This window comes from Pantherophis guttatus, chromosome 3 (assembly GCF_059756535.1).
Source record: "Pantherophis guttatus breed Tessera chromosome 3, ASM5975653v1, whole genome shotgun sequence".
Classification (NCBI taxonomy): domain Eukaryota; kingdom Metazoa; phylum Chordata; class Lepidosauria; order Squamata; family Colubridae; genus Pantherophis; species Pantherophis guttatus.
In genome coordinates, this window is record NC_142065.1 from 14,836,053 (window position 1) to 14,860,475 (window position 24,423).

General features: G+C 35.5%; 1 protein-coding gene across 3 annotated transcripts in view; it reads left to right on the top strand.

The window, feature by feature from the left end:
* The first annotated feature begins 4,995 nt into the window (after positions 1-4,995).
* The window catches only part of SYCP2 (synaptonemal complex protein 2), a 52,215-nt gene continuing 32,787 nt past the window's right edge, over positions 4,996-24,423 (top strand). For all 3 annotated transcript variants that reach the window (XM_060689601.2, XM_060689602.2, XM_034433129.3), the window contains exons 1-16: positions 4,996-5,121; positions 5,435-5,619; positions 9,018-9,072; positions 10,361-10,501; positions 12,702-12,830; positions 13,018-13,122; positions 13,901-13,925; positions 14,074-14,159; positions 17,439-17,527; positions 18,869-18,903; positions 20,231-20,373; positions 20,452-20,504; positions 20,946-20,991; positions 21,534-21,629; positions 23,011-23,071; positions 23,565-23,713. In XM_060689601.2, the coding sequence (XP_060545584.2) occupies positions 9,049-9,072; positions 10,361-10,501; positions 12,702-12,830; positions 13,018-13,122; positions 13,901-13,925; positions 14,074-14,159; positions 17,439-17,527; positions 18,869-18,903; positions 20,231-20,373; positions 20,452-20,504; positions 20,946-20,991; positions 21,534-21,629; positions 23,011-23,071; positions 23,565-23,713 (1,182 nt within the window). In that variant the 5' untranslated portion in view covers positions 4,996-5,121; positions 5,435-5,619; positions 9,018-9,048. The remainder of the gene's footprint in view (positions 5,122-5,434; positions 5,620-9,017; positions 9,073-10,360; positions 10,502-12,701; positions 12,831-13,017; positions 13,123-13,900; positions 13,926-14,073; positions 14,160-17,438; positions 17,528-18,868; positions 18,904-20,230; positions 20,374-20,451; positions 20,505-20,945; positions 20,992-21,533; positions 21,630-23,010; positions 23,072-23,564; positions 23,714-24,423) is intronic.

Genomic DNA, 24,423 nt, shown 5'->3' on the forward strand with positions numbered 1-24,423 from the left:
TTCCTGAAGTGTGGTACCTGAATTTTAGACTTAGACTGACAACACAAAATAAAGAGGTATGACTTTTTTTTTGCCATTCTGTATAAATATCTATTTCTAATCCAAGATCGAATAAAAATTAACTTTGTTGTACTGTAAATTAATTTTCTTAGGTAGCAGAGACATCTGGTGGTGGATGTCTTAAATTGTTTCCTGAAGCTATAATTGTATGATCCCTTTTTATTGCCTTTTTAAAAAAATGTTAATATTATTAGTTTTTCACATCTTGAAATTTTTCGAATGACTTATTGACAAGCTGTGCATGCTAATTATCCAAGAATACAAACAGTATTTATTTATATTTCACTTTTTAATGTTTGTTATTGCTAAACCATATTTCCTTTGTTTTTTCAGATAATGTAGTAAACGAAACACATTTTTCAAAAATAATGGCAATAAGGATTTCACTGATTTACAGAATACTTCTCACCCCCACCAATTATTAAAATCTTGCTGTAATTTAACTCAGATGACTAAAGTATGTGGGCAGATCTGTATATATTTTTCTGGACAGCAATACAAGTGGTTTGCCATTGCCTTCCACTGAAAGATATTTATCTGGCGATCTATCTATCTATCTATCTATCTATCTATCTATCTATCTATCTATCTATCCATCCATCCATCCATCCATCCATCCATCCATCCATCCATCATCCATGATAAATATATAACTTCCCACTCTGGTCAAAAGCTCTGGCCTCCCTGAAAATCTTTTCTCTGATCCTAACTGGGTGAAAATAATTGTCTCAAATTTTGCATACAATGCTTGCATTTTGCATCATTACAATGCCACATTTACAGTAGAAACGAAAAAAAAAATTCTTCAGGATAGGTTTTCTAGATTGAGCAAACCTAAGTGTATTATATATGTGTACACATTTATAAATATGTGAATAAAAACTTTCTCCCATAGTATCTGCTTGCCCAATTTGATATAGCAAGGTTAACATGTTCTGAGTTCCTTTGATTAAAAAAAGTCATCTATTGGGACCTTGGAAATGTACTTTGTCTTGCAGCACTGAATGAAGTTCCCTCTGAGATTTTGGTGGACCCCACTCTGCTGGCTCTTGACTCAAGCCTTTGACAAGGTTGGTTGAAATCACTTCTGGATAGCATGGGATTGCTTTTTTTCTTGCTTGGTTTTTATTATTGTATTTTTCTGTGTGTTTTTAATCTGTGAATAGGGTTGCCAGGTCTGCTTCCAAAAAATAGCAGACAAGCAGGGGGGGGGGGTGTTAAGTAGAAAAAAAATTTTTTTTACAATTAAATTATATATTTTCTTACAAACATTTTAACACGTATTAAAATAATCACTTCAAAACTTTACTTAAAATTCAAAATATCAAATATATTATAATATGTAAAATATTAAATTACATTTTAATTTCATCATAAAGCTTTTGAATAAAAAAAATGTCCACTATTTTGTGAAAAAAAATAGTGAACATAATGTGAAAAAAGTGGACTGTCCGTTCAAATAGTGGACACCTGGCAACACTATCTGTGAACCACTCAGAGTTAGGCAGTGTAAAATAAAATAGATAAAAAATAAATAAATCATAAAAATAGGAGGTAAGAAATGAGTGCTGTATCATCTATCCAAACCAGCATCTCTTAAAGACTAAATATGCCTGTAATGAGTTATATGTTGCACTCAAGAGTATTTTAGAAACCCCATGACAAATCCTATGAAATAGTGGCTGGGTTCACAAGAGGTGTAAAACACAATGTTTTAAAAAAATATTCAATGTATATGGCCACCCATCTCACATACAGGACTTTGGACAGTTTACACAATTAAAATTAGTATGGTTTATTGAATAAATAAAAATGGCATTAATGAATTTATACTTATTTATTTATATTATATGTTTCTACATTGCCTGTTATCCTCAAAGAGGGGCTCTCTTTAACTAAAATTTAGTTTAACATGTATCAAACTCTCCCTACTGACAATACAAACTAAGAATATTTCCAGCAAAACAAAAAGTGCTTATTAGGATGGGTTATGTACAGTATAGAAATAAATGATTACATACATTTGATATATGTGATGTTTCAGAAAGCAACAAATCATATAATAAAAGCCACTGATGTACAATAAAAGCTTTATTTTGTTAGACATGAGAAAAGACAGGCACCCTTAAAATATATTGCATCTCCTCCTTTGCAACCCAGATTCATTTTTTTCTTAACGTTTTCAACATTCAAGGACTTCAGAATACTGTTTTATTGTTTGATTGAGAGTCCCTTTTAAAGTGTAGTTTTTGTACATCAAAGGAAATGGCTTTGATGTTTCCTAAGCTTCAAAAGGAAGCATGGATGCCAAACTACTATTATCAACTTTGATATTTAATAATTAGTTGTGGGAACAACTAATTCTCACAACACTGTCTTATGCCCTGGTTTGTAAAACTACCTAGTAGGGCTGTGTTACTATTAATCTTCTCGTTGTTTCTGTTTCCTTAGCTTCTTATGACTAAAACTTTCTTGTTTGCATCTATGATTTATGTTGCTTTTATTTAGTATCCTATTATGATTTATATTGATTGCTTATTTAGTATCCTATGACTACCGCTAAGTGTCATATTTTATGATTTATGATGATTGTATTTTATGATTATGATCATGATTTATCACTTGTTTGTATAGAGAGTTTATACCCCGGAGATAAATTCCTTGTATGTCCAATCACACTTGGCCAATAAAGATTTCTATTCTATTAAAATACTAAAATAAAGCCTAAATTTCAATGTAAAAACAATACAGCAATTTAAAACCCCCCAATGTGAATAAAAGAGGTTGGTGTGTCAACCATCATTTACAAACCAGCACCGAGTTCACACAACACGTGAAAACCAAAACCATGCAAATTGAATGAATTGCTTAGTCCGTTGTGTGAATTTTGTGGATTAAAACCTATATTCAGTCATTTGTTGGGGAAAGCAACTAGTGTATCTTGTTGCTTCCTGTTGCCTCAAATATTGATTCAGGTTCTCGGTTTAAACCCAGGATTGCCACTCCCATCCTTTGAAGCCGGCTAGCGAAAAACCTTGCTGTTCTTAAGTGAGGAGAATCGTAGTCAACTATATCTAAAAGTTATCAGGCAAGTTGCGTGATGTGGAAGCGCTTTGATGGATTATTGGCAGGAATAACAAAACTGGTAGGAATAGCTAACACCCCAGAAGACAAACTCAGGATCCAAAAAGATCTTGACAAACTTGAACAATGGGCTCTATCCAACAAAATGAATTTTAATGTGGAGAAAAGCAAAGCTTTACATTTAGGCAGGAAAAATCAAAGGTATAAGTACAGATTACGTGAGACCTGGCTCAAAAACAGTAACTGTGAGAGGAACCCTGAAGTCCTAGTGGATGATCACTTGAATATGAGCCAGGGGTGTGCAGCAGCAGCCAAAAAAGCTAATACAACCCTGGTTTCTATAAACAGAGGCATAGAATCAAGATCACGTGAAGTATTAGTATTGTTTTACAAAACCCTATGTAAGACCACACCTGGAATACTGCAACCAACTTTGGTCACCATGCTACAAAAAAGATGTTGGGACTTTGGAAAAAGTTCAGAGAAGAGCAACTAAGATGATCAAAGTCTTGGAGACTAAAACATGAAGAACAGCTGCAGGATTTGGATTTGGCCAGTCTAAAGAAAAGAAGAATTAGGGGTGATGTGATAGCAGTATTCCCACATTTGAGGGGCTGCCATAAAGAAGAGGGGGTCAAATTATTCTCCAAAGCACCAGAGGACAGGACAAGAAATAATGGTTGTTAACTAATCAAAGAGAGAAGCAATCTGGAATTGAGGAGAAACTCAATTCAGTGAGGACAATTAACCAGTGGAACAGCTTGCCTCCAGAAATCGTGGGCACTCCATCACTGGAGGTTTTTAAGAAGAGACTGGACAGTCACTTGTCTGAGATGGTATAGGGTCTCCCGCTTGAGCAGGAGGCTGGACTAGATTACATGAACTGGGCATGGCTAGTCTAGTGAAGAGAAGGACCAGGGGAGACAGGATAGCCATCTTCCAATACTTGAGGGGCTGCCACAGGGAGGAGTGGGTCAAGCTGTTTTCCAAAGCACCTGAAGGCTAGACAAGGAATAATGGATAGAAACTGACCAAGGAGAGATTCAACCTAGAAATGAGGAGGAACTTTCTGACAATGGGAACAATCAACCAATGGAATAGATGTTGCCTTGGGAAGTTGTGGGAGCTTCATCACTGGAGGCTTTCAAGAAAAGATTGGACTGCCATTTGTCAGAAATGGTGTAGGGTCTCCTGCTTGGGGGTGGGGGGGTTGGACTAGATGACCTATAAGGTCCCTTCCAACTGTTAATCTGTTCAACCTCCAAGGTCCCTTCCAACTCAGCTGTTCTATTCTATTCTATTCTATTCTATTCTATTCTATTCTATTCTATTCTATTCTATTCTATTCTATTCTATTCTATTCTATTCCATTCCATCCCATCCCATCCTTAATAGGGAAAGTCAAAGGCGGGAACGGAGCGAAGTAATCACAATAATCGAGTCCACAGGAAATCCTCGGAATCTCTTGAGCGCGCGGCTCAAGAGATACGAGTGAGAGACTGTAGATTTGTGAGAATTTGTGCCATTACATTATAGTCGTGAGGACTTTTAGCTCGAACGGTGTGAGGTGAAAAAAAAAAGGCTCAGTCTCCCCTCAAAGAGACAAAGAAACAGCGGCGGACACCGTTGACAATTCAAAACCGTTACTCGCCCCCTCCTCCCCCCAGACTAGTCGCCATCTGATTGGCCGAACAGGCTCCGAAGGCGGGGAAAGCGAGTGGAGGGGAAGGTACAAAGAGCCGCTTTCCCCACCACCCCACTTTCAGGTGACTATCTCCCTCGTGATTGGCTCCGGTTAGGTACGAAAGCAGCGATTGGTGCAAAAACGCTTCGCTCCGCGTTTGATTGGCTGAAGGAAGAAGTGGCGCTTCTCGACGTTCTTGCTGGGCTCCCCGCGGATGGCGGCGGAGCTCGTGAGGGAATCTGAGTGAGGGTTCCATACTTTTCACGCGCTGCCTCGCATGCCCTTCCGCGGTGGTAATACCATTCCTTAGCGGGGTTTCGTCAGTAATAGGGCCCGGTTGGCCTTCCAAAACCGCCTCACGAATAAGAAACGACGAGAGGGCGGAGGAATCCGCAGGGCTCGGTCAGAAAAGTCAAGATGACGCGGCTTCCACTATGCGATCGCACCTTTAAGGTGTGAGGCGTGATCGTGGCTGCCATTTTGACTTTTTTGACCCTACCCTGCTTGTTACCAATGCGTTCCTAACCTGTTTCCACGTCTTTACTGTGGCATATACGGAATATTCTGCCTGATATATTTTTTTTCTAATGCTGTTTTCTTCTTAAGGATTTATAGGGTTTGACCATCAACAGCAGATGATCTGAAAAAGCTAAGCACGGTCAATGGGACCTGGGATTTGGAATCACATTGCTGGAGGCTGACTGGGAATAGAGTATCCTTGGAAGAAGCGGTGGGGTTGACTTTTGCACTGTTGTGCAAAACAGTGCTTATGGCCCTGGGATTGCAGCTCAGTAAGGAAACCTTTACTTTGTATAGCACTACACAGTCTGTGCTCTGGCAATAAGACCTGTCTTCCTTAGTGATTTTTTATTGAAGGACATAATACACTAGAGCTCTGCAGGCATCAAACCTTGCACAAGCCAACATTGCTCTTACTGTGTTAGATTGAATTATCTTTAAAGTAGGCAGAGCCCAATAATTCACTATTGGTATGATCTCAGTAAATAACATTGTATTTAGATCTGGTCATCTGACCATTACACCGATGGTTAATGTTGAAGTCCAAAATTTCTGGGGGACATTAGCTTGCCTATCCTAGCATGAATGGTCTAAAATTACAAAAATAATGGCCTTATGTTTAGGTATTAATCTAAAAACAAGCATATTCTGTTACTAGTTTCTCCTGTCTTTCAACTTCCATCTCCTTAAATTAATTACTTCCCTCACAAGCACACATTTTGTTTTGAATATCCTGAGACAGACATAGCAGATATTTTCTGTTGCAGGCTTACTTCACACAAGGCTAACATGGTCTCGATATTCCTTGTTCAGTATGTTGTGTTAACCTATTCACTGGTTTGCATAGCTTAGTTTCATAATTTGTTTTATTAATCCAACCTTGACCTTATTTCAGGAGAGAAAGCCATCAAACCTTTCATATTCTAAACATACAATAAAAGGTTTTTAAAAAGATTTGACTGTTCTACAAAACAGTACTTTCACTCTCCAAACTTGTCAGAAATTAATCAGTGTCATTGTACAATAATGGTTTCTAAAACTTTTGAGGCTCTTTGGAAGCGCTTTCTGTTGTCATATTGTGACAAAATGAAGTAGGTAAATATTCTGCCATTGTGTCATTCCAAGTAGCTGCATGGGGGGGGGGGGGGGAGAAGATGGTGGACACAATTGAACTCTGTCGCTTCGTGCATATGTGATGCCAATGCACCTACAAAATGGGATTTTGATCGTGTAGTTGCACTTACCATCTTGGCCTTTCAGACTCAACTTTTCAGGGAAAACAAGCTGTGCTTGGAGGTGATAAACTCAGTAGAGAACTTTGAGAGAATAGAACTGCAGGTTGCAAAATAATGCAAATGTTTTAAAATGCAGTATCCATTTTTAAAAAAATAATTGACTGAGTTTAAGCCATTTTAGTTCATTCACATAGCCTTAAGGTTTACATTTTTTTCAACTACTTGATGGCATTTACTGTATGATCAATGTAATGGTTTTCTTTTATTGTGTAATAAAGAATTGTTTTGATAGTTACTGTTGCTTTGATTGTTTAATGAAAGCTATTCCAATAAATGCAGAGCTTGAAGTATAAATAAGTTACAGAAATAAAGGTTGCTGAGAATGTTACTATATTTCTATAGGGCCAAAAGAAGATTTCTTGTGCTTAAATACTTTGTTTTGTTTTTTTAAAGCTACATGGTTTGTGGTAGATTCAGGATTTAAGTTTGGCGGCTACGAACTGTAGCCAAAATTAAGCATTGATAAATTCCAAACCAACTTTATCAAGCAAAAGATACAGAATCAGATACCATGATCAAGTTTCCTTCCTTCAGAAGGAGATCCTGAGTACAGTCATATGTTTAGTTGTGAGTGTATGATGTGTATGGCTCTCAGAATCATATTCAGCATGAAGAAAAATACATTGCTTGAATCCTCCTACAGATGACCAAAATTACTTATACGGTATTACATATCTAGGAGAACTGGAACCCCAAAGATACTTTCAGGATTCTGAATTCTAAGATCTAGGTTTGCATATCACACTCATTCAGAATATGATACGTTTATGTAGATGTAAAGCAGAGGTGGGGAACAATGACATTTTATGACTTGTGGACTCTTAACTGCCAGAATGCTGACTCAGGAATTCTGGGAATTGAAGTCCACAGGCCATCGTTCCCCACCCCTATTGTAAAGCAATATCCACATAGGCTGATTCAATAATTATTGGTTTAGTGTAATTTGAGAATTCTATTTAAGACCTTTTGCAGTCTATTTACTCAATATAGATGGTAGTATACTTCTTGTTGTTTAACGTAATCATGGTAAACCCAGCTTTCTAAATTTGCATGACACATTGAAGTATAAACTGACTTTCTCCATGGTGGTCTTAAATATTATATGTTGCTTCCAGAGACTTGGAGGGCACTTTCCATTCTGGTATTCACAAAAACAATAGAAACTTCTGTTTTTCAACAGACTTAAACTGATTGGTGCTTGGAGATTCTGTAACACATTTATATTTTTATTGCATATTTATTCGTTTAGTATTTGTATATGTTTTGTTTACTCAGTTGTATGTTATCCAAAATTTTAAAATAGTGGTGATTAACAAATGCAGTAAATAAACAAACATGACTATCATAAAGGAGTGGATACAGTTTTTTTGTTTCTTTATATTCCTACCTTGTACAGAGTATTGTGTAAGTTCAGAAGGCAAAATTGAGGAGCAATTATTCACAATTATTTCAAAATTTACATTCTGTGATAAATTTGTTAATAAAAATGTGCTTTATCTAACAAATAGTGAATTCAATAGTCATTCCAGGTCAGTGGTAAAAAATATCTGTATTGTATCAATATCATTTAAGTTCTGATTTTGTTTTGTTTTAAAGTTTGTTCTGAGTTGCAAATATGGCTTAGAAGTACAATAATAAAAGTGAAGTTTTTTGTTAATGTTTTTGTGTTTAAGAAAATTATGTAAAATAAAATAGGATGGAATAGGAAACACAGAAATAATTCAGGCATAAAATCCTAATGCTATATAACTTTATTATATTTTCATATAATTCTTTTGATGGCCAGCTATAACAGTTTTATTTTTATTTTTTTATTTATGACACTTATTGAAAAATAAAATAATTGAAATGTAGCTAGAAGTTTTTGTTTCTATTAAGGTAAATGGGATGAAAGTGTTTCAGGAAAAAAAAAACATCAATTTTGGCCTCTTAATTGAATAACTATAGCCCTGCTTCTGGTCTATGGTATGTATGTAACATGATGAAATAGGTGCTGGATGGCTAATGGATGAGGAAAAAGCTTAATAAAGATGGTTTCTCAAAATAGCTGGATAGTTTCTATCTTTACCTTACTATAGTATGAAGGAATGGTTTGCTATTGATTATGTGCCATCAGTTGAGTGTCAGCTCTCAGTAACCACCTATGGTATACAAATTTTCTTTAGGAGGAAAAATGGTTACTAAATACTAATGAATACATAGTGACATAAAACAGATGTTTAGAGATTTTATACAAAAAAATCTTATTTGTTTTAATAAAGAACATTTTAAATGAAAAAATATATTAATAAATTGCCTTACTTTTCTACATTAAACATTGTGCAGATAAAAATGTAAATATATAACATTCATTAATTTTTTTTCTTTCATTTTAGATTATATTGCTTAAGTATATGAAAAGCCAACATGCCTGTTAGGCGTGAAGGACAGGTATCTTTAGATTGTAGCATTATTATGTAATATAATATAGTAATTGATATTTTAAAGTTATAATTATGCCCCAGGGCATAACTAATTCCAGGATAGTCTGGAATTAAAATGAAATCCTGGAGAAAAGAAACAGCAAACCATTTTTGTATCGTATCATATGTATCAAGAAAACTATATGGATGTGTTCATTCCTCTCACACACAGTAATTGTTTTCAATTGTCATTTCAGGCCCAAGACTATGAATTATATTAAATTTGTTTGTTTTACCATCTAGAACTTATTTGGTTTCTCCCATTAGTTGCAGAAGATAGAATACTTGAAATGGTCTCATGCCTCTGTCATCAGAAGTAGAAAGAAAAAGAAAGATACAGATTAATTTCCATTTCTTAGGCCTTTCCATCTTTACCAAATCCAAAACAGGTTCCATGAAATGCCTTGACTCAATGTTATATTGAGAAAGACACATAGTTGTCATGAAGGCAATTGAAATTTAGACTGCCCCCATTCTGAATATTAAAACCCCATGGCACCAAAGCTTATGAGTTATTCAATAGACCTGTCTAAGTGGACTGTACACCAAATGAGATCTATTCTGCTTCTCTAATCATGTGGAATGTCTTGAATCTGATCTCCAGCTGGAGAGGCCTTCCGGCAAAGTTAGTATATTACTATGGCTAGATGGACAGTGGCCCCAACCTTTTGGGCATCAGAGACCGGATCCATGGAGAGAAGTTTTTCCACAGACAGGAGAGGGGAGGGTAGTTTTGCATGCTGCCTGCATCCCACGGATGGGGCTTTGTTTGCACGGCCCGGTTTCTGGCATCCCATGACCCTATGCCGGTCCATGGACCGGGAGTTGGGGAACTCTGGTCTAGATTGAGAATAATGGTTAAGGTATGAGGCTATAAACCATGAGTTCTAGTTTCACCTGAGGCACAAAGCCAGCTGGGTGACCTTGGGCTAGTCACTTTCACTCAGCCCTAAGAAGGAGGCAATGGCAAATCACCTCAGGAAACCCTTGGCAAGAAAACTGCAGGGACTAATCCAGGAAGTTTCTGAGAAATGGACCCAATTGAACAGAAGGAAAAAAAAATGATTTGGTATCGTTGGTTGTCAATTGTTTAATATGCAGTTTTGTCAACAAACTTGCAATATATGTTTTATAGTTAACCACTTTAAATCTCTTATTTTTCCATCTGTGCCTCAGTCATAAATAAGATATATGGTGATAGAAATTATTGTTAAACAGGGTACTAAAATAATATGTATATATGTTATTTTTGACAGCTTGAAAAATGTGTAGATGAAGCTATAAGAAAACATGATTTTCACGCACTGCAACAGTTTCAACAAACAGATTTTTCTGATGATATGTCCCATAAATGCAGCAAGCAGTTTCTCAACAAATTAGACAAGCTTATATGCCAGGTGATGAAATTCTTTTTTGAACTGTATAAATTAAGATGGGGATTTATATAAAATATAGTTTTAAATAGTTTTAACTTTTAAAATTATTCATAGTATTATAAATGCAACATCAAACCTTGGAGATGAAAAGCATGCAGTACATTTTTATGATTACTAGGTGGCAGTAATTGATTGTTTGACTGATTCTGTGCTATTAAGTTGGCATTGACTCATAGCAATCGTAATAGATTTCTCTAGGACAATCGGTCTCTAACCTGGTCCTTGAGGTCTGCCCATTTCAGTTGTAACTGAATCCTTCCATTTTGTTGCTGAACATCTTCTCATTCTAACTTTCAAAGCATTATAGACCTTTCAAGGTCTTTGCACAATGTGTCCGAAGTATGGTCATTGGAGCCCGGTCATTTGAGTTTTAAATGAGAACTCTGGGCTGATTTGTTTGATTATCTATTTATTTTCTTGGCTATTTGTGATATCCACAGGGTTTTCTCCAGCCACAGATGTCATAAATGTCAATATTCTGCTTCTTCAAGATCCATAAGTGGTTAGTGGCCTTCAGTTAGTTAAGTGGCTTACCCCATCAATATTGCCTATTTTCAAAAAGCTAAACAGTTTCAGACTTAGTTAACAATTAAATCAGAGACTAGTTAATGAAAAGAAGGACTAGGGGTGACATAATAGCAGTGTTCCAATATCTAATGGGTTGCCACAAAGAGCAGAGGATCAAGCTATTCTCCAAAACACCTGAGGGCACAACAAGAAGCAATGGATAGAAGCTAGTCAAGGAGAGAAGCAACCTAGAACTAAGGAGAAATTTCTTGACAGTTAGAACAAGTAATCAGTGGGACGACGTGCCTCCAGAAGTTGTGAATTCTCTAACATTGGATGTTTTTAAGAAGAGATTGGACAACCATTTGTCTGAAATGGTATAGGGTTTCCTGCCTGAGCATGGGGTTGGACTAGAAGACCTCCAAGGTCCCTTCCAACTCTGTTATTCTGTTCTGTTCTGACACCACCAGGAAAATAGAGCCTTGGTAGTACAGTGGTCTAAGGCACCCTGTTATTAAGCTGGTTATTAAGACCAGCTGCCTGCAATTACTGCAGGTTCGAATCTCGCCAAGGCTCAAGGTTGACTCAGCCTTCCATCCTTTCTAAGGTAGGTAAATTGAGGACCCAGTTGTGGGGGCAATAAGCTGACTTTGTATAAATATACAAAAGGATGAAGGCTATTGCTGAGCACATTGTAAGCCGCCCTGAGTCTCCGGAGAAGGGCAGCATATAAATCAAATTAAAAAAAAAAATAGGGCTGTGCAAATTCTTTTAAAAGTATGTTTTGCAATATGCAGAAGTGCATATAATACATGTCTTCCCAAGTCATTAAAGCAGACACATTTTTTGCCTGATCTGAACAATTTCTAGCATTCCAGCAAAACAGGATGAAGGGAAAATAAATACAGGTAGTCCTCGATTTACGACCACGATTGGGCCCAAAATTTCTATTGCTAAGTGAAGACATGTTAAATGAGCCAGTTGCCAAGTGTCTGAATGTTGATCACATTTAATTTTCATACTGTATGTATTTTAATCTTGGCTGTTCACCGCCCTGAGTCCTTCGGGAGAAGGGCGGTATAAAAATTTAATTAATAATAATAATAATACATGACCATGGGGGTGTTGCAACGGTCATAAGTGTGAAAAATGGTCATAAGTAACTTTTCAGAGCCATTGCAACTTTGAATGGTCAGTAAACAAACTATTGTTAGTCAAGGACTACCTGTATTCCCTGTCTCTTCACATTCCCTGTGCCTTTTTCCTTCCTTTTTTTGCTTTTTCTAAAGATGGTGCTCTGAATGAAAACAAGATAGTTTTATCATGGCAGTCTATAATGCAATTTTGATAATCACAAAATTTCAAAACTCACATACAGTTATATGGCACTTTAGGCATTCCTTGTTAAATTGTATTTTTAATAAATTCCCAAATAAACAACTGACACAATCTCTGCATGGTACAAGTTGAAACAGAACAACTTTTTGCAGATTTGACAGCAAACTTTCTACTGATGTGCATTTATTTATTAAATTTGTTAAAATAGTAAAATAGTTCAGACGCCACATTTTGTTATTGTATTGACTATGGATTTTTGCATAAAAACTGAAACAATTCTTGATTTTTTTTATGTGCACTTTTTAAAAAATTTCAGCAACTTGACAGTGAAGACGTTAACAATGTTTCGACTTTGTTGAATACTCTTCAGAACCATGGCAGAAATATTAACATATTAGGTGAAGCTGGGTTTCCAGCCATGATTGAATATGGTCTTATTCAAAAGATAAGTATATAATATTGGGAAATAATTTTAAGAATAATTGGATAGCAGGTCTGCATAGGTTTGATATCTACGTATGTTTGACTGCTTAGTGGTTTAACATTATTATTAATGTTATTCTGCAATTGTTTTTTGCATAAATGAACAAATAACCATAGTAATTGTACAATTTTTTATTTTCTTTTTGTACATGGTAAATTGGTTTGAAAAAGCCAAAGAGATTTTAGGAAAAAAAGACCGTGAATGTAATGAGGCATTTACTACTCTCTTTGAAGATTTCTTTGATGTCCTAATGGTAAATATATCCCATATATATTTTTTCACAAATTATGTGATAAATTTAATATTCACATTGCTTTGAAAAGCTTTTTTTCATATTTGGCTTTATTTTTACTCATTGATATGCCTAGAATAAGATGGGCTGAGATTTACTAAACAACAACTTAAAATATGTATTTAATTTCAATTCTTACCATATGCAGATGATTATAACACTTAGGAATTCATTTTACATTAATCTCAAAAAGAATAGGTCCCATTTATGTATATCCAAAGGAATCAGGGTGGATAAAAATCAATGATTTTTTTAAAAAAAAATCAAAAAAATCAGATTTTTTTGATTTAAATTGGATTTTTTTTAATAAAAAACTTTTGAGGTAAAAATCTATCGTAAGATAGTTTTCTATTTAAGATACATAAATAATTTAGTTTATTCAGCATGAAATGGAGCTTAGTTATGTAGCATGAGGCTGTATATTCTGCAACACTGGGACTATCGGTGAGTCAACAGTGGGTCAAAGGAGTAGCAGAGATGACAGTTGCTCTTTAAAAATTATGATTTAAATCAAGTTGATTTAAATCAAGCCTTTTTACTAGTGATTTAAATCATGATTTAAATTGTGATTTAAATCAACTCAATTTAAATCAAATCCACCCTGAAAGGAATGCATTATTTATTGTTTTTTGGAAAAAAAAATCTGAAACAATGTAGTATGTGCTATTCAGGACTACAGTAATAATAGTTATTTCCTGTGTGCAGAGCAATTTTAATATGTTGTTTATTTTAATTGTAGATAGTACATGATACCAGCAGTGAAGGTATGTCTGAAAATCAAGTATGATACAGTTTTTGACATAACGTTTTGTAATTTAAATGCAGCTATTTTGTCTTGGATATTCATTTACATCAGTGATTGTGAAGTTAAATTATATGATTCTGTAAATAATGCATTATATTTTCATCTAGGTAAAATTCAAACACTTGAAAATTTCATATTGCGAATAAGTGCTCTTGTTGCTGATAAGAGAATTAGTATTTATATTCAGCAGGAGGTAAGAATTCTTTTTAATATTATCTTTCTTGGCTTTTAAACTTTGAATCGGCTATCTTGCTATGTTTTAATAGCAATATTAATTTTCTGTGTTTCAGATATTTGAATAGGATATTAGACACAAATACTCAAACTTCACTTCTAAATATTAGAAAAAAAGGAAATCTATTTATTTTTTTAAAAAGCCTACTCTGTTGATTTAAATTAACCATACGGATATATTCAATAATGTACTTTATTTACCTATTTGTTCCTTTCTATAATTTCTAGTGTCTAGATACTCATCTTTCGAAACACCCTGTGTATTATAGGTAGTCCTCGGCTTACAACCAGTCACTTAATTGTTTGAAGTTATGATAGACTTGAAAAAAGTTACTTATGACACATCCTTGAGGTTTGATTGTTGCATCACCTCAGCAGTCCCATTATTGTGTTTCAGGCACTTGGCAAGCAAGCTTGTATTTACAACCAGTTACAATGTCCCACAATCACATGAACACAATTTGCAACTTTTTTTCCTGTTTTCCAGCAAAAAAATTCCCCTTGGTTAAATTGGATTTAGACTTATGATCCTATGAGTTGCTTAATGACCACAGTTATTTGCTTAACAACCATCATAAAAATGGTCATAAAATCAAGTCTGGTCTCATGATGACTGAACTTACAACCCCATGACTTACAACCAAAATTCCAGGCTTAATTGTGGTTGTAAGTTGAGGACTAGGTGTGCATCATTTGAAACTATTTGTATTTTATCATGTATCGCTCAACACCTTGAGTTATATATAAAAAATAAGAAAAGTAGGATAAAAAGAAACGAAATAATGCTATTGCATTACATACATGTATTTATTTGTCCAATATCTACGGCTGCCCGATTGCAGAGCAGTTTAAGGTAATAAAGAGTTTAAGAAGCGGATCATAATAAAAAGAAAGAAACAAAAAAACAAAACCTTCATATACAGCGAAGACAGAAATTGCATTATGCTGCACTAAGTTCACAATATTGCTCTTGGCAAGTATTTATTGGAAGAGCCAGCTTTTAAGGTCTTCTGAATGATAGCAGAGTTGGGGTCATATGGACCTCAAGAGAAATGCTGTCCCTGATGGCAGGCATGACAACAGAGATGGTGTGCCTATAAGATGCCATTGTTTTGTTGATCGAGACTCAGAGCACGCTGACCTTTTGTGATCTTAAAACAGTGTACAATGAAAGAAAGATGGCCTCCAAATATCTAGGTCCTGAACCACAAAGGACTCTTATAGATACTCTCAGCACCTTGAATTACACCTGGAAACCAACTGGCATCCGGCACAACTTGCAAATAGAGGTGTCATACATGTGTTCCAGATGTGCCCGTAACTGGTCTGACCCAGCCTTAGCAGAACCAAGAAACGGACTCCTTGTCCCGAAAAAACCCTCTTTATTTAGCTATTGTGAATTCATGGCATTCACACACAGAAAAGTCCAGGCAATAATCCTTCCGAAGGTTTAATGCAATAACAGATCTTATCAGTCCTTGGATAATTGCCAGACTGAGAGCTTCCAGTCGCAAAGCTGTAAAATAATTCCTGGCAAAAAGTCTCTGAGGCACGAACCACAATAAGCAAATCTTCCGAAAGAAAGACGAATGTCTCCTGCAACCACCACTCCCCTTTTGCTTCTATTTATTCCCCAGTCAGGGAGGGGCCATTCAGCATCCACATGTGCATCTCTTCCCAAGTCAGCCCCTGTTCCTCAGTTGTTCTCTCCTGACAGCTCTATGCATACATGCATCTGGAACAGGCCCCAGCTGTTTTCCCCACTTGTCTCCAACTCTGAAGGCAGCTGGGACAGCTCTGACTCTCTCTCTGCTTCCGACGCAGAGCATCCATCAGAGCCTTCCCCAGACTCCAGGGCTGGCCCAAGTTCCTCCCCAACCTCCTCATCATTCGAGTCTGCCGCCAGTTCCGCTGGCAGCTGGCGGGCCACAACACTTAACTATTTGTGCTGTTGCATTATATACTAGCTGTAGTTTCTGAGTGGTCTTGAGGGCAGTTCTAAATAAAGTGTGCTACAGTAATCCAAGCAACAGAGCCTGACAGTGACAGTGATAGTGAGAAGGCTCTCCCTGTCCAGGAATGAGCCCAACTGGTACAGAAGTTGATTCTGTGAAGACCCTTCTAACCACTACTACCACCGCTTATTTGAGCAGAGCTGCAGGGCTGGGAGGACTTTCAAAACATAGGTTACATGTAGAGAAATGCAGTGCTATCCAAAAACTAAAGCAGAAGAGTCCCTGGAAAACCCTGCACTCCCCATTGCTCAGTCCTACTAGGGTTGAGACTCAGGCTGTTTCTTCCCATCCAGACCTCAACAATCTCTTGAGGCTTTGAGAGAATCTTGACGGTAGCACTTGGTAAAGCCAGGGGCCAAGATGTACAACTGGGTGTTATCAATTCAGCTAGTCCTTGACGTACGACCACAACTGAACCCAAAATTTATGTTGTTAAGTGAGACATTTGTTAAGTGAGTTTTGCCCCATTTTATAACTTTTCTTGTCACAGTTGTTAAGTGAATCACTGCAGTTGATAAGTTGGTAACCTGGTGGTTCAGTGAATCTGGCTTCCCCATTGACTTTGCTTGTTGGAAAGTCGGTGATTACATGACTCAGGGACACTGCAACTGTCATAATGATGAGTCAGTTGCCAAGCATTTGAATTTTGATCATGTGATCATGGGGATACTGCAAGGTCGTAACTATGAAAAACGGTCATAAGTCCCTTTTTTCAATGCCATTGGAACTTTGAATGATCACTAAATGAACTGTTGTAAGTCGATGACTATCTGTATATTGATTATACCTGACCTCATACAGTTGCATACTTTACCACTGAGATAACATCTCTTGTAAATATTAAATAGAGGTAAGAATGTTGAACTTTGAGAAACCCCACAGAACTAAACCTTAGGCTTAATACTACCTCCTGCTCAGCATTTATTCTGGCAACCATTGATTTTGATTCCATGGTTTATTTTTCAATACATTTGTTTAGATGGTTACTGTGATTGTGTCAAAATTTACTTCCCTTTTAAGGGAAGATCTTCCCTTTGCTCTATTGATTGCCTTTATTTTGCTAGGAAGTATAACTGCATGTAGCACAACTAACTCTTGAGAGGCAAAATAATTAAAACTAAAACCTCCTTCATTACATTACGTGGGTATTTAAAGAGGTTTGGGGCATTATACTGAGTTTTTAAAATGCTTAATATTCAATTACCTCTTTTTATTATCTTTAGGCAGTAAGAAAACTGAACACCATGCTTATTGCTATGCCTCGAGATATTAGAAAGAAAACAATTTCTACAAAGGAAATGCTACAAGTCATGTAATTAACTTTAATATAACGTTCACATTTAACTTTAATATCACCCTGGGGTCCCTCGTGGAAACCAAAAATCTTGTTAGGATAATGTTATTTCATGTTGAGATCATTTCATTTATGTTTAAGCAGAATTTGTTCAAAGTTAAACATTTTTAAAGTTAATCTTAAAGAGTTGATGTAAATATAATACAGTTCTGTTAATTATGAATAAAATGCAGTGTTTTTAATAAGCAACAACTTATACACAGTTTAAATTGGTTTATGGCTATCCCATTGTACTTTTCAAAACCTTCTCATAGATGGACCAAAAATTGCATTTGGGGAGTCTTCTTCAAATTCTCATCTCACTTGTTTCAGATAATATTTTAAAGATGGAATATTTGTATTATAATATTGTGTCAGCAAGAACGCCGGTAACTTTTGACTCTGTGAATAAGACACAGGCAGTTTATCAATTTAAATGTCTCCTTCAGGCAAGAGAGCTTGAATAACTAGAGAATATTTCTGTAATCCCTATAGTTTAATTTGACACAATCCAATAATAAATAGGAATTTCTTTCCTGAAGAAATAGAATTTATAAATACCTTTAATGATATGTCCCCTTTGGAACAAAATCATACGATAGCTAAATTGTCCTGGTTAAAAGAAAGGTTGATTAATAAATACATACAGTCTCTATCTATAACTTCAATCCTCCTAACCTTAAACGCTTTGAAAAGGAGAGATCGGTCCATAAGAAGAAGCAAATATAAAAGAAGGGAGATATAGGATGTATACCCAATAATAAATAAAATATATAAACTATTGAAAATAATGTTTATTAAATCATATCAATAGTTTTTATTATATCAAACATTTCTTATTTGTACTTTTTTTTATAGAATCAAAAGCTAAGAACAAATCATTATTCACAAAAACAATACGTGCAAATATGTTTGGATACATGCTGATTTTTAAAAAATAATTCTTAAAAATATAACAATGCTTCGTGCCTAGATTGTTCTTAGTTCTGGGCATCATCTGGAACTTTAGATTGAAAATAATAAACTGTCTGAGAATTGGTTGGCGTCCAATCTGATGACATTCAAGAAGTTATTAAAGCTCTTCCAGGCTTTGGGCAGGGTAATGGTTGAGTCCCTATTGGATGGAGTTTTTGGGGATTTATATGTTTTATTCATACTGCCTCTGGTCTGTTTATTTGTCCTTTGGGGTTTTTTTAACTTTCAGTTTTATGTTGTCCAGAGTCAATGGGTGGCCTATAAATTGGATAAACAGACATAATTTTACAATACATGTAATGTTTAAAAAGCCAGTCAAACTAAATCACAGTATTTGTTTGACAGGAATGATATGGGGAAAAGAATTTTGGATGCTGGGGGTAAGCACAGATTATGATTTCAACAAATGTATTAATGTTATCCAGAGCTATTTAATTCTAAGCATATGTATTTTAGAAGTTTTCTCTAGCTTCCATGCCATACATGAAAACAATCTTTTAATAGGACCAATGATACAGATAGTATAGACCCGTGATGGAGAACCTATGGCACGCATGCCAGAGGTGGCATGCAGATATGGGCACATATGCCGTCACCAGCTGCTCTTCTGGGTTCCAGCGAGCACATGCGCACCGGCCAGCTGGTCTTCAAACCCGGAAGAGAGCAGCTGTCCAGCGTGCATGCGTGCGATGGAACCCAGAAGAGCAGCTAGCTGCCGCGCACATGTGCACCGGCCAGCTGCTCTCTTCTGGGTTCTGGCACACGCACATGCACGCACGCGCTCCAGTTTCGGCAGTTGGTGCCAAAAAGGTTAGCCATCTCTGATATAGACATTAATTCGTTCATTATATTTTATCCAATCATTAATACATCAGCATGAGCTGTGGTGGCACAATGGTTAAAATGCAGTACTGCAAGCTACTTCTGCTGAGTGCTGGCTGCCAGCAGTTCGGCAGTTCTATTCTGATGGCTCATGGTTGACTTGGCCTTCCATCCTTCTGAGGTCGGTGAAATGAGGATCCAGATTGTTGGGGGCAATATGCTGACTCTAAATTGCTTAGGGCTGTATAAAGCACTGTGAAACGGTATATAAGTCTAAGTGCTATTGATATTATCAATTCGTTGGTTTACTTATTTGTTTTTCCCTGACATGTCAATTCTGTTTTTTAGTTGCTTTATTTTGACTACAGTAGATAGTATTTAAGTGCAGCACCTAACTTCAAGTTAAATCAGAGGGTTGAAAGAGATTGTGTTTTAAGCTAGTGATTGTATTTGGATTTTTAAGAGCAGGTGGTGGACCATTTCATAAGATTTTCTTTTTCCTAGGAGGTAAGAATTCTTTCAAATAAGGAACTGAAGAATAGCCAGCCACCATTTTTATTTTGTAAGAATATCTCTGAGGCTTATGTAGATACTGAAGGAGTCTTGAAAATGCAGGTGGTACTGGCCTACAGACTAGCTTCCCATTTTGTTAGAAGTAAAAGAACATTTTAGAAATTCAAATACAGTGGCAGAGATTGTTGTGGGCGCTAAGAAAAGTGTCCATAAATATATTCATACCTATGAACACTACATTGAGTACTTCAGATGTATACAACAAATTATATGTATTGTTTGTGAATGTGTATATATGGTTCATTTTCAGGCAGTAACATTTAATTACTATCAAAAAAATTTATGGTAATGCCCCTGCCATATGTATTATAGACTATGATCTTCAAGTTGCCATTACTGAAGCATTATGCAGAATGACATCAGAAAAACAAAGAAGAGAGCTGGCAATCCAGTGGTTTCCAATGGATTTTGTCAGCAGTGCATTTAAACAAATTAAAGATTCTGAGTTTGAAACAGTAAGTCATATTTAAATACTGATTCTTTCAAAATAGGAAAATTGTCAAAGGGTTTATACTACTTTTCTCATTAAACAGGACTGCAGGAAGTTCCTTAACCAAGTTAATGGCATGCTTGGAGACAAAAGAAGGTATGCATAGCATTAACCAAATACAGATTTCTAATTACAGAATATACACCCTAAATAAACATGACCTTTCATAAGTTGAAAAAAATAAGAGTCACAAGATCAGTCTTTGAAGTTGTTATTCATGTTTGCCAACATCAGCAATCCAAATGTAGCACTAGCTGTTAAAGAAACTTAATTAGTGCATCTCATTAAATTTTATCTCATCAATGTTTTGAGGGTGTGTCTTTTGTATGGCAAAAGCTGGGATAAAACCAATTACATAATAAGTACTCCATATATCTTATGGAGGGGAAATCATGGGTATTTTTATCAGTAGTGTATGTTTTAACTTTTCCCCGAGGAAAAGGGTGAATGGAAATGGGAATTCTATTTTTCTGAGTAGACATGAAGAATGAAGCAATTAAACTACTTTTATTATGAAAATACTGTACTCTCTTTCAGGGTATTTACCTATCCTTGTTTATCAGCTGCCCTTGGTAAACATGAGGTAAGTTCTTTTCTTTTGACTATGTTTCAAATATATTATTTGAAACTTTATGATGCTTTATTTGAATTTGGGAATTTTGCATTTGACTGGTAATAATTCAAAGAGTTTTGATTTAGAAATGGGAACAGAATATTTGTTAAACTAATATCAGAACTAGCACAGCATAGAGAGCCTGTTCAGACATAAGCTATTTTAGGATAGAAATTAGCTACTTAGCTAAACTGAGAATGGCGATTAACTCCATATCCTTTCTCACCTCCTTTTAAGTCCTGTCCCCTTGTGCATTTGCTTTATGCTTTATGTTCTGGCCTTGTGCTTTAACTAGAGTTTGAAACCAATATTAAATCACAGCTCCTATTTTCAAACATAAAACTGAAGTTTAAATACTAAAATAAAGCACTGAAGCTGTTCCACAAGAAGAGTGAATACACTGTCATCAACTTACCCTCAGCATGATAACCCATAATTATTAAGATGAGAACATTGCAAAATGTTATAAAAAGTTTATAATGGTTCTTTTTAAAAATCTGATTCTATTATAGCTACAGATGCCAGCAGATGAAAACCTTGAAGAATGTTGGATTGACTTTAACGTTGGTAGTAAAAGTATATCCTTCTATGTTGCTGCAGATGATGAAGTAGGTTAAATTTTCTTTATTGAATCCAACTTATCAGAAACAGAATAATTTATTGTGAAAGTCAAATGTTAAAAAAGCTCCTTCCTTCCTTCCTTCCTTCCTTCCTTCCTTCCTTCCTTCCTTCCTTCCTTCCTTCCTTCCTATGCTGCATCTCATCAGTTTTCATATGATCATCTTTAAAACATAAAAAAATCATGGTTTTTAAAGTATACATGGTAAAGAATATCAACCCATTTCTCAGTGTTTTTTTGCAGATGCATACTTTCTTTCAAATTAAATAATTATTAAGCTTTATAATACATTATACATATATGCTCCCCCTCTTCCTGATGAAGATCAGTCCCTTTCCATTGCTGTTGCTTAGGCATTCCATTATCCAGCAATCATTTTACCAGCATGACATCTATAATCTAAGTTTTATTGTTGATTCCTGGATGGGTGATCCAGTGGGACTTTTATGTGTATGATGAACCTATTCTATTTTGTTCAAGTTGTGGTAACCACTGATAACATTTTTAGGATTTGATTTTCAGGGTTGGGCAGGACAAACTTAAATGACTGATCTAATACTTAGCAGAGCGTCATGAGGAGATAATTGGCTGCTGAGACTAAATATTTAAGCAGCGTTCCCAATTTGTAAGGATGGAATGGAAATTAGAATAAATTTTTCAGGCAAATACATTCTAATGGTTTCTTGATTCCTCTGGAAGTGTTTTCTATTTAGTTTGGCTGGTGTTATTAAAGTCCTCCTAAACCACAGAGTCCATATTGCTGACAATGGGATCTAGATAGTCTCCAAAAGAGTTCTTTTCCCCTGATCTTAAGTGCTACATGTCGGATTTGGAAATCTTTTTTTCACTCTATTGGCATGCCAGAGCACTTAACTCGTGACGACTTAATTTGATCTCACATACTGCCATTGTGATTAATCTACTTAGCTGTTTAATTCCATCTTAATACTTACTGCTCATAACACAAAAAAGCCCTTGATTCACAGGCAAAACATTTGTTCCTTTTCAAAAGCAACTGTCTACTCATCTAAGTTCCATATTGTCTGGGAACACAAAAGAAGGGTGAAGAACAGTTTCATAACTGTTGTTATTTTAAAATGTAAGATTATGTGTACATAAAAAATATATCCTATGTTTACCTAAAATTTCCTTTGGTAAAGTTATTATCAAATCCACATTCTTGTTTTGATCTGTTGGGAAAGAAAACGTGTACCAGAGACAAAAGTTAATATCATTAACACAAACTGCTGACAAACAGTTAGCATCCTGAAGAACTATATTTTGGAAATATTTCACCAAATCTTCAGCTGTAATCTATAACTCTAAACAATATTGCACTTCCTTACTTTTTTCATAAATTTAACTTCTAGGGTCAACAGTGGGAAACTGTGTGCATACCAGAAGAAGATGTTAAGACCTACATAATCGAAGGTACTTGAGGTTTTAATATATTTCTTATTTTCAGAATGTTAAGGATAAGTATATTTAAAATGGCTATTTCTAGTTCAGAAAAACTTTTACTATTTTATTGGTGTGTTTTTGTAATGTTTGCAAAGGAAATACGTTACTTCCAAATAAGCAATTATTTAATACTAAAGAATATGTTACCACAGGGGTTGCCACAAAGAAGAGGCAGTCAAGCTATTCTCCAACGCACCTGAAGGCAGGACAAGAAGCAATCAAGGAGAGAAGCAATTTAGAACTAAGGAGGAATTTCCTGACAGTTAGAACAATTAATCAGTGGAACAACTTGCCTCCAGAAGTTGTAAATGCTCCAACACTGGAAGTTTTTAAGAGATTAGATAAACATTTGTCTGAAGTGGTGTACGGTTTCCTGCCTAAACAGGGGGTAGGACTAGAAGACCTGCAAGGTCCCTTCCAACTCTGTTATTCTGTTAATCTGATATGTTTCATTTCTGTGTAGAAAAAGAAAAAGAGAAATTGTTAATGGTACATCTAAACAACCCAATGTCTGTTGGTGCCCAGGAAGGTGGGAAAATAATCTTGCATTTTGATTCTGCATTGGAAATTACGGATGCAGTAAGAAAAGTTTATGATGCAACAAAATGTCAGGTAATATCATTTTCTTTTTCTCTTGAGGAATAAAAATTACTAACCTCTGTTTACTATTATATTTGTAGTTTGTTGTGCTTGTCTGTATCTGGCAGTTGAAGATAGCATAATTCCAGCAGTTATTGCCTGAATAATAATAACAACCATAAAATAAAGAAAGAATCTGATACACATTTGTTCACATTTTTAAAATCAATAAATTCTATAATATTCCTGGGTTTTGAATTACCATATCAAATAATGTGATAAATTCTTCTCATCTAGAGAGCCAGTTTGGTGTTCTTCTTAAGGCATTAGACTAGAAACTGGGAGATTGTGAGTTTTGGTCTTGCCTTAGGCACAAGGCCAGCTAGATGATCTAAGATTTCACTTCTGAACTCTTTAAAAAAAAATAATAATAGGGATTTGTCCAGGTAGTTGACAAGAGTCGATACTGACTTAAAGGTGTGCATGCATGTGTACGTGCACACATACACTGTTCACATCTAGTTGTTGTTGTTTTTTTAAAAAAACTGAATTTACAGTGTTACTTTCAAGTAAGATGAAAATGAAAGAATTGAAAAAAATATTTTGTAAATATTTGCAGTCTGGAGGATTTGTTTCTCAGGTGAAAGAGAAAGCAACAAAACGAATTAATCACATTTTTATCATAATATGACATACAAATAAAAGTAAACTAAGCTAGAAAGAATGTGAGCTTTTTATGTAAT